This window comes from Mobula birostris, chromosome 9, assembly GCF_030028105.1.
Source record: "Mobula birostris isolate sMobBir1 chromosome 9, sMobBir1.hap1, whole genome shotgun sequence".
Lineage (NCBI taxonomy): Eukaryota > Metazoa > Chordata > Chondrichthyes > Myliobatiformes > Myliobatidae > Mobula > Mobula birostris.
In genome coordinates this window covers 81,632,748-81,648,235 of record NC_092378.1, presented here as the reverse complement: position 1 = coordinate 81,648,235, position 15,488 = coordinate 81,632,748, and the positions used below count along the sequence as shown (strand labels likewise).

Here is a 15,488-nt window from a genome sequence, read left to right as displayed (position 1 = left end):
TTTCTTTTTTAATTTTTTCTATTGGGCTGATTTAGTACCACAAAGATGTCTGCAGTGTCGAGATTTCCGGTTCCTCTCTGATCATGTATTCCTCTTCCAATTTCATGAGTTCACATTATGGTTAACCCTTTACATACCAAAGGGTTAATCTTAAATTATGGCTCACATTATTAATTTTGTCTCTTGGAATACAAATGGTTTAAACCATCCAATAAAATGGAAAAAGATTTTCAAAACATTCCAAAGACTGAATGCTCATATTATTTTTGCACAAGAAACTCATGTAAGGAAAGAGGATAATCAGCGCTTCTTTAAGTTCTGGAAGGAACAACAATACCACTCGAACTCCCAAGCCAAATTTAAAGGCGTTTCAATTTTTATAGATCCCTCAATTACATTTATTCATCAAGACATTATCTCAGATCCTAATGGTAGATTTTTGTTAATCACTGGGTTACTTTTTATTAAAAAGGTTGCTATCGTTAATGTTTATGCTCCGAATGTGGATTACCCTAAATTTTTTAAGCACATATTCACTTCCTTTCCTAACTTAAACGAGTATATGTTGATAATGGGCGGTGACTTTAATTTATGTTTGAATCCCATGTTGGACAGATCCATAGGTAGTCCGGCTTTACCGAATAAGTCGGCTACTCTTATTAACTCTTTTATGATTGATTCTGGGATTTCAGAAATTTGGAGATTTCTACACCCAAAGGACAAAGAGTTCTCATTCTTTCCACATGTTCATCGTTCTTATTCTCGAATTGACTATTTTTTAATTGATTCTCGATTAATCTCATCTGTAATTGATTGTAATTATGACATTATCGCCATTTCAGATCATGCTCTAATGAAACTTTCTATTAAGTTAATGGATACTTCTACTAATAGACAATGGTGATTTAACTCTATTTTATTTCAAGACTTGGACTTTGTTAAGTTTATGAAGAGACAGATTGATTTCTTTTCAATTAATACTATGGAAGAAGTTTCCAATGGAACAGTTTGGGACGCTTTTAAAGCTTATATCCGTGGTCAGATTATTTCCTATTCGGCTGGTTTGAAAAAACGTGTTAAGAATGAAATACTCTTGTTGGTTGATAAAATTAAAGAAATTGATAAAAAAAAATATGCTATTGCTCCCAATAAGGAGCTGTACAAACATAGAGTTGAACTTCAATTGGAACATAGTTTACTATTAACATCCTCGATTGAAAATCAATTAACGAGAACTAAAAGTGATTTTTATATTCTTAGTGATAAATCAGGTAAACTATTGGCTAATCAATTGAAATTTGCTTCGGCTAAACGTCAAATTACTAAGATTCGCAAACACGATGATACTTTGACAGTTGATCATGATGGGATAAACAAAACCTTTCAAGAATTTTATACCTCTTTATATCACCCTGATTTTCCTCATGATTTTAATATCATGCATGATTTTTTAAGTCAACTGAATTTTCCGAAATTATCACCCGAAGATTGCTTATCATTAGAAACTCGGATTACAGAGAAAGAAATAACAACTGCAATCTCATCAATGAACTCTGGTAAAGCACCCAGTCCGGACGGGTTTACAGTGGAATTTTTTAAATCCTTTTCATCTATTCTCTCTCCTTGGTTGTCTAGAATATTCAAAGGAGCAATCAGTTTAGGTAAATTACCACAATCGTTTTATGAAGCCTCTATTTCCTTAATTCTTAAAAAGAACAAAGATTCTACTGAGTGTGCATCATACAGACCAATATCTCTTTTGAATGTAGATTCAAAAATTTTAGCAACTTAAGTTAGAGAAGGTATTACCTCAAATTATATCTATGGACCAAACTGGATTTATTAAAAATCATTATTCATCTTTTAATATTAGGAGGTTAATGAATATTGTTTATACCCCTTCATTTAATACTCCGGAATGTATTATCTCATTAGATGCTGAGAAAGCCTTTGACAGGGTTGAATAGCGTTATTTATTTAGTGTGCTCGAGAAATTCAATTTTAGTTTGATATTTATATCTTGGATTAAATTGTTATATTATACCCCGGTAGCTTTGGTTTGTACTAATAATCAAAGATCTCCCTTTTTCCGTCTGTTTCGTGGTACTAGGCAAGGATGCCCTCTTAGTCCTTTACTATTTAATATCGCCCTTGAACCTTTAGCAATTGCTATCCGTGACTCGCCCAATATTTTTGGTATTACCCGCAGAAATGAAATACATAAATTATCACTATATGCAGATGATTTGTTATTTTATATCTCTAATCCAGAGAAGTCAATTCTTGCTATTTTAGCTTTGTTGGCTCAATTTAGTAATTTTTCTGGCTACAAATTAAACCTTAATAAGAGTGAATTATTTCCCCTAAGTAAGCAGGTACCTATTTATGGATGTTTACCATTTAAATTGGTTACTGACTCATTTATATATTTAGAGATTATAATTACAAAAAAGTATAAAGATTTAAAGCTAATTTTTTACATTTAATTGATCAGATTAAACTCTTGTTTACTAAATGGTCACCAATATCTTTGTCTTTGATTGGTCGGATTAATGCTATTAAGATGACTATTTTGCCTAAGTTTCTATATGTATTTCAATCGGTTCCAATTTTTATCCCAAAATCTTTTTTTGATAACGTTGATTCAAAAATTTCCTCATATATATGGCAGAACAAAAATCCTAGGCTAGGTAAAAGGTATTTACAGAAATTTAAAAAAGAGGGGGGGGTTAGCGCTCCCGAATTTTAGATTTTATTATTGGGCAATTAATATTCGATACTTAAAATTTTGGTTACGAGATTCGGATGCAACTTCAAGTCCACATTGGGTAAATCTTGAATGTAATTCATTACAAGGGTCTTCTTTGGGTTCAGTTTTAGGAACTTCGCTTCCTTTTATTTCTTCTAAATTGTATAAACAAATGAATAATCCAATAGTTGTGCATACTTTACATATATGGTTTCAATTCCGAAAATTTTTTGGGTTGAATCAATTTATTTTAGCCAGTCCTATTATATCTAATTTCCTTTTTCAACCTTCCACTATGGATCAAGCTTACTTTGATTGGAAAATCAAAGGTATAGTACGATTTCATGATTTATTTTTGGATAATTGTTTCATGTCCTTTGATCAACTTTCTAATAATTATAATTTACCCAGATCTCACTTTTTTAGATACCTACAGGTTAGAAACTTTTTAATTACTGTTTCTCATAATTTTCCACACTTATATCCAATGGATATTTTGGAAAAAATTTTAGATCTAAATCTCTCTCAGAAAAGTGTTGTAGCAATTATTTATAATATAATTATGAATTTATGTCCTGATGTTTCTAATAAAATTAAAACTGATTGGGAAAGAGAACTTAAGATTATTATACCGATTGAAAAATGGGAAAAAATTCTTCAATTAGTTAATTCATTCTCTATATGTGCTAAACATGCGTTGATACAGTTTAAAGTAGTGCACAGGGCTCAGATGTCCAAAGATCTATCTACATTGTTATTATTCTTATATTAATCCTATATGTGATAGATGTCATTCCGAGATAGCTTCTTTAACTCACATGTTTTGGTCATGTCCTTTGTTGGAAAAATATCGGAAAGATATTTTTGATATTATTTCAACGGTTTTGAATACAGACTTACAACCTCACCCAATTACTGCTATTTTTGGATTACCAATGATAGAATCAAATCATTTAACCTCTTCAGCTCGTTGGATGATTGCATTTCTTACTTTAATGGCTAGAAGATCCATTTTGCTGAATTAGAAAGAGATTAACCCTCCTACTGTATTTCACTGGTTTTCACAAACTATGTTGTGTTTAAATTTGGAAAAAATTAGAAGTGTGGTTTATGACCCTTCCATTAAATTTGAAAAAACTTGGAGGCCATTTATTCAGTATTTTCATATGATGTAATTTGACCATTTCCAAACTTATTTTACTTCTCTGTAGTGTTGGTTGAGAGGAACGGAGTCGTCGACACTAAGGTTTTCTTTTTTCCCATATTTTACAATTGTTAAAATAGCCCAGGTCTTTTTTAGTTTAGTTGATTAATTCTGTTTAGATTAGTTTTTTTTGAGGGGGTTATATATATTTTTTCTTTTCTTTTTTTATGATTTTTGTCTAGATATTTTCGTTTTGTCCTGTATTGGTATCCTATACGATTGGGAGTTTTTTCAATTAAATACTACTTGGTTTTATAATTACTCATGTTAAGTAAAATAATGTATTCCCAATAACTTTGTATTATGCTATGTTTATATTCTATGAAACTAATAAAAAGATTGAAAAAGAAAGAAAGAAACCTGAGCACCTGGAGGTAACCCACAATGTCATGGGTAGAACGTGCGAATTCCTCACTGTGTTACATACCTCATGGGTGTCTTGTGATTGTCTTATGATCATGATGTAATTGAGTATCTGATGAGCATGATGTAATGGTCTTGTGGAGGTCACATGGTGCAATTTTCCACCGATGTGAGGTCACGCGATGACATGTTCTCACCAGGTATATTAGGGGAGACCTCTGGTGTGTCGCAGTTTTTCCAGTTGAGTTTTAAGTTCAGTTCATCATTTAATTCTTCAGATACTCCATTATGCTACGTATTCGTCTTATGACGCAGTTTTGTTTTAAAGTTGAGTTCTACTTTGTATTGTAAGTAGTAATGGAGAGTGAAGACCTTACTAAAGTACAGGAACTTGCAGAGTTGAGTACTGCTGATATCGTTCGGCAGTTTTGGAGAGGATCGACCTTTATTGAATCTTCGTTCAAGAAATAGTAACCTGCATGAGATATCCTCTACCAAAGCAGGAAGGATTGCGCAGTGTCTATTCTCCAGAGGAAAAGGTCAGTTTCTTTAAACCGTTTTATTTCCATCATCGTGAATCCTGCAGACAAGGCGGGGTCCAGCTGGGATCAGCAGTAACGTCACGTCTTCGAGGAATTCTTTACTTCAGGAAAGTCTCTCCTAATTGACTGTATAAATCTCTTGGACTTTCGAATTTACCATTCTAAGAACGGTGTTCAAATTTACCACTTTAAGAACTGGTTTTGCATTTACCCTTTTAAGAACTGTTCCAGAGTTGCCGTATGGCAGTTAACTTCCAGTTAAATTAGTCATTTGAATATTTTTCGCTATTGTTGAGCAGAGTTTAATAAATGTTTGTTTGTTTTTATAAAACCTGACTCAAGTGATATTCATTGTTGCCAATCACGTGACATAATTTGGGAGCTCGTATGGATTGTTCCAATTTTGAGCTTAAGTGCTTGTTTAATTATCAACCTGATTTGGAAAAGAGAAAATACCCAATTCTTTTGTTTGATTGGTCTGTGGATGGTATTCGGCAGCAATGAATATGAGAACTTTATGGAATCGCCAGACCCGGAGCTTTTGACGAAGGCGAGAAAGGGTGTTGTATCCGAGATTGCTAGACCTTAAAGTAATTACGAAGGTTACAACAAAGCCAGTAATTCAGAGAAAAATCGCGGCACACTATAAAGAGTTGGGTGTTTTTGATGAAGAAGTGTTAGGTATGTTGCCATTGAGTAATCTAGAGATGAAGTTACATATCGAACAAATAAAGTTAAAGCAATTAGAAGCTGATTTGGAAAGAAATCGGTTAGAAGCTGAAAATAAACAGAAGGAATTCGAGGCTAGAGAAGCCCATGGGAAAAGGGAATTTGAATGCTGAGGATGTTCTATGAGTCTGTGGTGGCCAGTGCTATCATGTTTGCTGTTATATGCTGGGGCAGCAGGCTGAGGGTAGCAGACACCAACAGAATCAACACACCCATTCATAAGGCCTGTGATGTTGTGGGGATGGAACTGGACTTTCTGACGGTGGTGTGTGAAAAGAGGATGCTGTCCAAGTTGCATGCCATCTTGGACAATGTCTCCCATCCACTACATAATGGACTGGTTGGGCACATGAGTACATTCAGCCAGAGACTCATTCCACCGAGATGCAACACTGAGCATCATAGGAAGTCATTCCTGCCTGTGGCCATCAAACTTTACAACTCCTCCCTTGGAGGGTCAGACATCCTGAGCCAATAGGCTGGTCCTGGACTTATTTCCTGGCTTAAGTTACATATTACTATTTAATTATTTATGGTTTTATTACTATTTATTTATGGTGCAACTGTAACGAAAACCAATTTCCCTCGTGATTAATAAAGTATGACTACTACTACTACTACTACTACTACTACTAAGAAAGAGAAACAGAGGAAGTTTGATCTAGAGATGGAGAAATTAAAGTCCGAGAATCAGTCCTTTGGTTCTAGGAAACAGTTTGTTGCTAGTTGAGAGGTTATTTTGGCTCCTCCATTTAATGAAACAGAAGTGGACAAATATTTCCAACATTTTGAAATTGTTCCTCTGAGTTTAAGATGGCCGAAAGATAGATGGCCAGTGATGTTACAAAGTGTAATTAGGGTCAAGGCACTACAAGTTTATACAGCTTTAACTGCTGAGCAAGCACTTGATTATGATATTGTGAAGCAGCATGTATTGAAAGCGTATGAACTGGTTCCAGAAGTTAATACAGAAAGATTCAGAAATTTGAAGAAATCTGTGGGGAAAAAAACTTACGTGGAATTTGCCTACGAGAAATCTGTGTGTTTTGAGAGATGGGTTTCCTCTAAAAATGTGAATGGGGAGTATAATAAATTAAAAGAGTTGATTTTACTGGAGGAATTTAAAAGGAGCATTCCTGTTGAAGTGAGGACATACTTAAGTGAAAGGGACACTGCTACATTGCAGGAGTCTGCTAAATTAGCTGATGAGTATGCTTTAATTCATAAGAGTAAATTTTCTCCAGGTAGAACTTTTAAAAGGAAAATTAGCACAGAGAGTCAAGGTAAACCAGAAATTAAATATGAAGTTAGTGAGAAAGGCAACACAGCTGTGTCATATAAAAAATAAAACTGTATTATGAGAGACAGGCTGCTACTATGACTGTTGTGGTCAATAATAATGAGTTTGATCCCACTGGGAACTTAATGGATGATTCATCTGAAACTCATTTTAAACCCAATATTATTTCTGCCAGATTACCAAACTCAACAATTCTGGAAAATATTGATGAGAAATTAGCTCATTTACAGCCAGAGCAGAGAGACCAGATGAAACAGTTAATTTTTAAATATAGGGATTTATTTCCAGACGTTCCTAGAAGAACCACCGTAGTTTCACATGATGTAGATGTTGGAGATGCAAACCAGATGCAAACTGTTGCACGCTATCTTTATTTCTGTTTTCCCTTTCCTCAGCCCTATCACTTTGGTTCCCATCCCCCTGCCAAAATAGTTTAAACCTTCCCTAACAGCTCTATTAAACCTGCCTGCTAGGATATTGGATCCCTTTGGGTTCAGGTGTAACCCGTCCTTTTTGTACAGGTTGGGCCTCCCCCAGAAGAGGCCCCAATGATCCATGAACCAGAAGCTCTGCCCCCTACACCAGTCTCTCAGCCACGCATTCATATGCCTGATCATGCTATTCTTGCGCTTGTTAGCACATGGCACAGGCAGCAATCCCTGGAGGTCCTGCTTTTCAGCTTCTTACCCAACTCTCTGAATTCTCTCTTCAGGACCTTCTCCCTTTTTCTACTGATGTCATTGATACCACCCGCTTTTCACTCTCTCCCTTCAGAATACTCTGCACCCGATCCGAGACATCCCACACCCTGGCGCCTGGGAGGCAACACACCATGCGGGTATCTCTATCAGGCTGACAGAACCTCCTTTCTATTCCCCTCACTATTGAATCCCCTATGACTACCACATTCCTCATCATCTTCTCTCCCTTATGCACCACGGAACCAGGCTCAGTGCCAGGGGTACGATCGCCGTGGTTATGCTCTGTCAGGTCACCCCCCCCCCCCTCAACAGCATCCAAAACGAGATAATGATTAATGAAGTGGATGACCAGAGGGGTGCTCTCTACTGTCTGAGCTCTGCCCATCCCTTCCCTGACAGACACCCACTTGTCTAACTCCTGTAGCCTCGGTGTGACTAACTCCTTGTAGCTCCTATCTATCTCCTGCTCCTTTCCCTTATAAGTTGTAGGTCATCAAGCGCAGCTTCAGATTCGTAACATGGTCTCTCAGAAGCTGCATCTCGGTGCACCTGGCACAGATATGCCTATTTGGGAGACTGGAAGATTCCCAGGATTCCCACATCTGCCACCCAGAGCATAGTACTAACCCTACAGATATGCTCTCTATTCCTCCAAAGAAAATGCAAGGGAAAAAAAAATGAAATCCACCTACCCACTTACCTCGCCAAAGCCCGAATGAGCCAAAGCTTGCCTTAGACCACTCCGTCGATGACCGCAGTGCTAGGCCATGTCTCCCTTTTCTGCCTGAACCTTCCAGCTCTGTAACTCATGACTGGTGCGCTGGTTATAGCCGAGTTTGCGCAAAGCTTTCCCCTTTTAAACTTCGGTCCCGGACCTGCGCATCGCCTCCTCTCTTGGAGCTCTCCAACTCACGATTGGTGCACCAGTTATCTTCACTCTCTCAACCTTCTTAACAGTGAACTGATTTTCCAGCTGGCTATGCTAACGTTTTGGTCATGTGTTTGGAACAAATTCTGTTCCTGGTAATATAATCCAAGTTCTAATATTAAACAGCTGAATGTGTGACCAGCTGTTCCAGAAGCCAGCTGTAATCTCCATAATGAAAGGTAGGTTGAGGATGGTGGAGGGTATCCATTTAAAAATATCCACAATCTGACATTTCTCACAATCCATTATCAATTGTAAAGAAAATTTCAGGTTTATTTCAGATTGAAAACAAATCCACTCTGCTAAAGATATTTTCACCATTGCAAATTTACATATTTTTCTTTCAAGGTCTCATATCTGATATTAAATTGTGGGTGTGAAACTCGGGTAAGGCTGGAGTAAAAAAAATGTCTGGACTTTTAATGTTGGAGTTACAAAAAGGTGTTGTGGCTGGTTACTTCATGTATTAGTCTGATAGATCAAAACATTCATGATGGGAAACATTTTGCAAAACTAATAATTTGTGGGAGGACCAGTTAGCTACAAATGAAAACATTTAGATGAATGTAGATGCTTTTCAGCTTTACAAAATCTGCTACTTAACCTTGCATTCCAATGAATAACACTCTGTTGCTATTTCCTTTCCCATGCACCCTCTTGATATTAACCTTTTCTACATAACACATTTCTACATGTTGGCTTTGTACAACATAGTACGACAATGCAGTGTTTTATTAGCAAATTATAGTAGATCCATGACTTGGTTCGAAATTTGTAGCTATCTTATGAGAGGCTGAGACATGTGCAACTGCCTCTCGTTAGGTGATGGTGTTAACTTTATCAATTCCCATGACTACATCTTAAGAACCTTTCTTTCATATCCCAGTATTTCATTTTATGCCTCCTCTCCCACCCATCCATCTTCCCCCTCATCTGGCCTCATCTGTTAGCTTGTATTCCTTCCATTTCCTTCATCTTTTTATTTTTGCTTCTCCCTCCCCACCCTTGCAGTTCTGATTAAGAGTGTAGGCCCAAATCATCTATTGTTTACTCCTCTCGTTGCAGCTGCCTGACTTGCACAGTTTCTTCAGCTTTGTGTGTGTGTATGTATGTTCCTCTGGATTTCCAGCATCTTCAGAATCTCTTGAATTTATCTCAAGAACCAATCACATTTATATATTTAAATCTTTTTCTAGGTAGTGCAAGAACGAACAGAACGATTGCCTGATTTGAGATTACTAGTAGATAAAAGGTTTAAAGAACTAAAAAATCTGAACAAAGATGAAGATCTACTCAAAACTGATAAATATCTCCATTTTAAAAGTCAGCTGAATGAGATGAGAAGGCAAGGTAAGTGCAATGGTTATTTCACATCTGTGTCAATGCTTAATGTTTATAGCCTCATTGTGGAGTTTGACATTGTCTTTTGAAGGTACTGCAGATAGGATCATAGAGAAGTACAGCACAGAAACAGGCCCTTCAGCTCATCTAGTCTGTGCCGAGCCATTTAAACTGCCTACTCTTATCGACTTGCACTAGGGTTTAGCTCTCCATACTTCTACCATCCATTTGCCTATCCAAACTTATCTTAAATGTTGAAATCGAACTCGCATGCACCACTTACGCTGGTAGCTCGTATCATAATGCAACTGAATTTGGCCATCCCTGGATTGCAAACACCTGACATGCTCACTGCTCCAAATGAATGAGCTCCCATAATATTATTGAACTTAGAAGTTTAATGTACATGCATTCAGATTCATTTATTTATCACATGTACATGAAACATGCAATGAAATGCGTTGTTTGCATTAACAATCAACACAACTTGGATGTGCTGGGAGCAGTCTGCAAGTGTCACTACACGTTCCAGCACCAACATAGCATACCTATCTCGTTCAGCAGAACAACACAAACAACAATAGCAACAAAGCAGGAAAACAAACCCCTTTACCACTCTCCCACTAACCCATCCACTTGCTGACAAGACAGACCTCCAACACCAGGTCAGGCCAATCCAGAATCCTTGGCATCAAACTGGCAGATATTATGCTTCTGACCTCCAGTCCCTGGCCTGGACTTGGAGACTCACAGATATTGGGCAACTGACTTCTGGACGTACCGACCCAGAGGCTTTGACTTTCAGACTTGCCAATCCTATGATTGGCTGAACTAGTTTCCTTTCTCTGTCTACTTGTAGTAATTGCTCTTTCTTAGCCATCATCTGATGTGCTTCTGATGCTATTCATTACAGTACTGTGGAAGTCCGGTATTTTCTGACTTGTGGGCGCTTGTTTAAAAAAAAACTGGACTGTGCATTATCCAGGGATGCTTGTACATGGCAATTCAGGAAATGTCAAATAAAAAAAACCATTATTTACCTAGATCGTTTCTACCATTCTGGTGGAGTTTGTTTCAAACATTTCATTGTTCATAATATTTACTGATCCATAATGTAGATAGTTCTGAGGAGAAGGTATGGTTGCATGCAGCTGCTGACGGGATGAGTGAGGTGTTTCTCCCCCGTTTTATGACATTTACCGGTAGTGTTGTATACGAGGAGCTTGAAGCATTCCACACTGAATCCCAATAAATAAATAAATAAATAAGCTGTTCCTAAAATGTTGAGTGTGTGCCTTCTGGCTTCTGTACCACCTTCCTGATGGTAGCAATGAGATGTGGGCATGTTCTGGATGGTGAGGGTCCTTCATGATGGAGGGTCCTTAATGAGGGAAGGTATATTACTGACTTGGGCTGGACATAAGAACAAGGATTTCAGAAGAGGAAAGGGTGATGGGAAAATCCAAACATGATGTGGATAAATAGGGCAGGAGGAATGATAAGTGAAAAACTGCCTTGTATTTATTCCAGTCAAGAAAGCTCACCAGCTCTTGAGGGGCAAACACGAGGAATTCTGCAGATGCTGAAAATTCAAGCAACACACATTAAAGTTGCTGGTGACCACAGCAGGCCAGGCAACATCTCTAGGAAGAGGTACAGTCGATGTTTCGGGCTGAGACCCTTCGTCAGGACTAATTGAAAGAAGAGCTAGTAAGAGATTTGAAAGTGATTTCAAATCTCTTACTAGCTCTTCTTTTAGTTAGTCCTGACGAAGGGTCTCGGCCCGAAACGTGGACTGTACCTCTTCCGAGAGGTGCTGCCTGGCCTGCTGCGTTCACGAGCTCTTGAGGGGGTTTGAGAGGAATGGAATGATGAAATGGCAGAGCAGAGAGCTGGACTAGTACAGTAATACTCACAAACTTCTATAGATGCACAGTTATTCCCACTGAACTCTACTGAAGAATGACATACCTTGAATATTGACGTCCAGTCTTCCAGTCAGTTTATTACTGATGACAGGACTACCGTTCTTTGCCTTGCACTCCTCAATAATTCCAGTAGGGGTCACTGAAGTTCAACAGACTTCCCAGCACTCAATTAGTATAAAAGCAACATTTGAATTGGGAATAACTGGCTTCCACATGGAAGAGGTACTTTAATGTTTTATTTGCTTGAATTAATTAAATATATTTAATTGCTTTTATGTTGGAAAGTTCAATTAAAAAATAAGCTGTGCAGATTTTATCTTCAGTAAGCCAGTCAAGCAATTTGTTGTACAAATGTTTTTGCAGCCCCACCTCTGCATTTTCTCAATGTGATTACTAGTTACATTCAGAAAGGCACCACACAGAGTCTTGCTGAGCAGCTCCCAGCTCTGGCTTACCTGGGGATATTTGTATCTGTGGGTTCACTCCTGGTAAGAGCGCATTTAGATGGTAGGCTGTTGAGATAATTCACCAGTCACTAGGAGACTGTATGTATTATATGAACCAGAGTTATCGGGAAAACAAAAGGGTGATTGTGTAACTTATCATTTCCACTGACAGCAGGGTTTGTGGTGTAGTAATGTAATATTGATCCAAATAAATGTAATCTGAACCAGTAAATAAAATATAGGATCATATGGTGCTCTACTGGAATTGATATTACAGTAATAAAATTATTTCTTCTCTATTTTGGTCACTTTGCTTTTTTTCAAAGTTTTATGTTTTCTCCTACCTAACATACCTAAAGTATAATTCTGTACTTTAATTCTATTTCACTCTTGAGAGGGGTTGAGAGGAAGGGAATGGCGGAGCAGAGCACTTGAAATGAATGGCTTAATTCTGCTCCTATGTCATAGTCTTACATCTGTGAGGAGATGCAAATGTCAAAACTGGTTGCACAGAATGGACAATTATGTTTTGTGTTTTATTTTCCAAATCATGACTGAATTTGTATGTAGGTGAACAATAATAATGTAGTTTGCAACAATATGTTATCAAGAATGGATTTTTTTCAAGTTACGGAAGAGCAACACACACAAAATGCTGGAGGAACTCAGCTGGTCAGATAGCATCTACGGAAAAGAGTACAGTTGATGTTCCATAATCACAGGATTTATCCCTGTGAAATGTAATAAATAAGATGCTATTTTGGAGAGACAGAAAGCAGATTGTCATGATGAAGGGTCTTGACCTGAAACGTTGACTGTACTCTTTTCCATTGATGCTCCTCCAGCATTTTGTGTGTGTGGCTCAAATTTCCACCATCTGCCGATTTTCTCTTGTTTGCTATGGAAGAACAACATTTCTATTTGGGGCTAAGTTCAGTGTGATTCTCTTTTCATTTTCTCATCTGTCTTTCCATAGCGATTGCAGATTGATCTGGCCCTAGGCTCTTTCCAATAAAGGAGGATCTCTGATTCACATTGCATTATTTGTTGAATCCTCACCTTCTGGCGTAAAAGTCTCCGGCCTCTTGCTGACAGCTTCCAGACCACAGGAGTCCAAATCACAAAACTAATTCTCTCCATCCTTTTTATCGTATTATTTTCCATGGAACTGGTAGTTATGACAGTACCAATGTAAACACAACATGTAATGGATCAATTTACAAGAATAAATGAGAATTATATGCTTATCATTGTTGAAATTTATTCGCAATAAGATTTCTACAGCATTTATAAGCTCGATATTCTGCAGATGCTGGAAATCTGGAGCAACACACTAAGTGCTGGAGGAATTCAGCAGGTCAGTCAGCATCTATGGAGAGGAATAAACAGTTGAGAGTTTAAGCGAGACCATTCATCAGGACTAGAGGGAAGGGGGAAGAAGACAGAATTAGAAGGTGGGAGAGGTGGAGGAGTAAAAGCTGGCAGGCAACAGGTCAAACTAGTTGAGGGGGAAGACGAAGTGAGAAGTTAGGAGGTGTTGGGTGGAAGAGGTAAAGGGCGAAAGAAGGAGGAATCTGATAGGAGTGGAAGTGCACCATGAAAGAAAACAAAGGAGAAGGGGGACCAGAGTGAGGTGATAGGTGAGGACAAGAGAAGAGGTAAGAGGGAAACCAGAATGGGGAATGGAAAAACATAGCTGTCAGATTGGAGGCTACCCAGCTGGAATGTGAGGTGTTGCTCCTAAGAGTAGCCTGATTGTGTCAGTAGAGGAGGCCATGGACCAGAATGGGAAGAAGAATTAAAATGGGTAGTCACCAGGAAAGCTCACCCATTGTGGCAGATGGAGAGAAGGTGCCTGATGAAGCAGTCTCTCAACCTGTGCTGGGTCTCACCAATGTAGAGAAGGTCACACCAGGAGTACCAGATACAACAGATGACCCCAACATGCTTATCATTGATGCAGTGCCTTCCCAGTGAAGCTTCAGCGTTTACAGTTCATTATGCCTTTGTTGTTACTGACCAGCATCTCCTTGTTCTATCAACTGGTTCTCTGAGAGTTTCTCATGTGTGTTGACTGTGTATATAAAGTAGACTTGTGAGAGAACCACTGAGTGTTTATTACAATAAGTTTCTTGGATTATTTTGTGCTGGCAGCTTTTCAGTTTCTCCTCCCGTTATGTGGAATCTTTGCATGAGGAGCAAAGGCTTTGCATGAACACAACTATACCAGGTTTACTTCACTAATGGTGATTCTTTGATTAAATGTACAAGATTCTATCAAAGTTGTCAAGGTCTATTTGTTCTGCATTTTCTTTGTGCTGTGCCAACAGCAATGATCTAGTTGCAACTCAAATGCTGACCTGTGTTCTGGGTGACACAAGAAGATGAAATAGTAATAAACTCCGGTTATTAGAGTCTTAGTGTACCTTGGCAAGGTTTGGTATATTTTTCCATGATGTGCTGGCAATATGATGGTATTGAAAGCCATTAACCTTGAATTTCTCTGGCATCCATCCACTGTAGAATAAGAAAGGCCCACTGAGTAAAACCGGCTTATAGCTGCAGGTGTTTAATATGAACAGCCAGCTTAAACTTTAGAATGTGTCATGGAAACCAGTGTTTTCACAAATTGCTGAATTTACAGCGAGTTGAATATTAACCGGGATCCCTGGAAGTGATATAAATGCCAAATGAAAATAATATGACTCATTGTGAGTCATTTGATTCAGGTTATTTTGAAAGTGTACACAGTGAATAATTTGGCTGTTATTCTGTTTACTGCAATACATACAAAACGCAGGAGGAACACAGTAGGTCGGGCAGCATCTGTAGAAATGAATAAACAGTCGATGCTTTGGGCCGACCTTCAGGATCTGATTCATTTCCATAGTTCTGCCTGACCTTCTGAGTTCCTCTAGCATTTTGCATGTGTTGTTCTGGATTTCAAGCATCTGCAGAATCTCGTATGATTCTGTTTATGGTGCTATAGATATTTTTCTAGGAACTTAAGATTGCATTTATTACAATCGTGCTCATTATTGAGGGACAGGGCAGAGCACACCAGGCCACCAGCCTGCAGGATACTTAACTGAACTTTATCGATAACCCTGTTTGCACAGTATGTGAACTCCTTCCATATGGGAGTGGCTAACAGAGTGGCATCGGAATAACACTATTAACTACCTCTACATCTCCCCATCTTGGAAAAAAAAGCTAGGTATGTACTACTTGTCCATAGAACTGCATTGAAATTTGTC

General features: G+C 38.1%; 1 protein-coding gene across 2 annotated transcripts in view; it reads left to right on the top strand.

Annotated features, from left to right (window-relative positions):
• Window positions 1-15,488, top strand: part of nsmce2 (NSE2 (MMS21) homolog, SMC5-SMC6 complex SUMO ligase) — a 231,856-nt gene that overhangs the window by 33,420 nt on the left and 182,948 nt on the right. Inside the window, exon 4 of one of the 2 annotated variants that reach the window (XM_072268301.1) lies at window positions 9,713-9,866. In XM_072268301.1, coding sequence (XP_072124402.1) covers window positions 9,713-9,866 — 154 coding nt within the window. Of the gene's footprint in view, window positions 1-9,712; window positions 9,867-15,488 lie in introns of those variants that run through there. The other variant, XM_072268300.1, reaches the window with a different exon arrangement.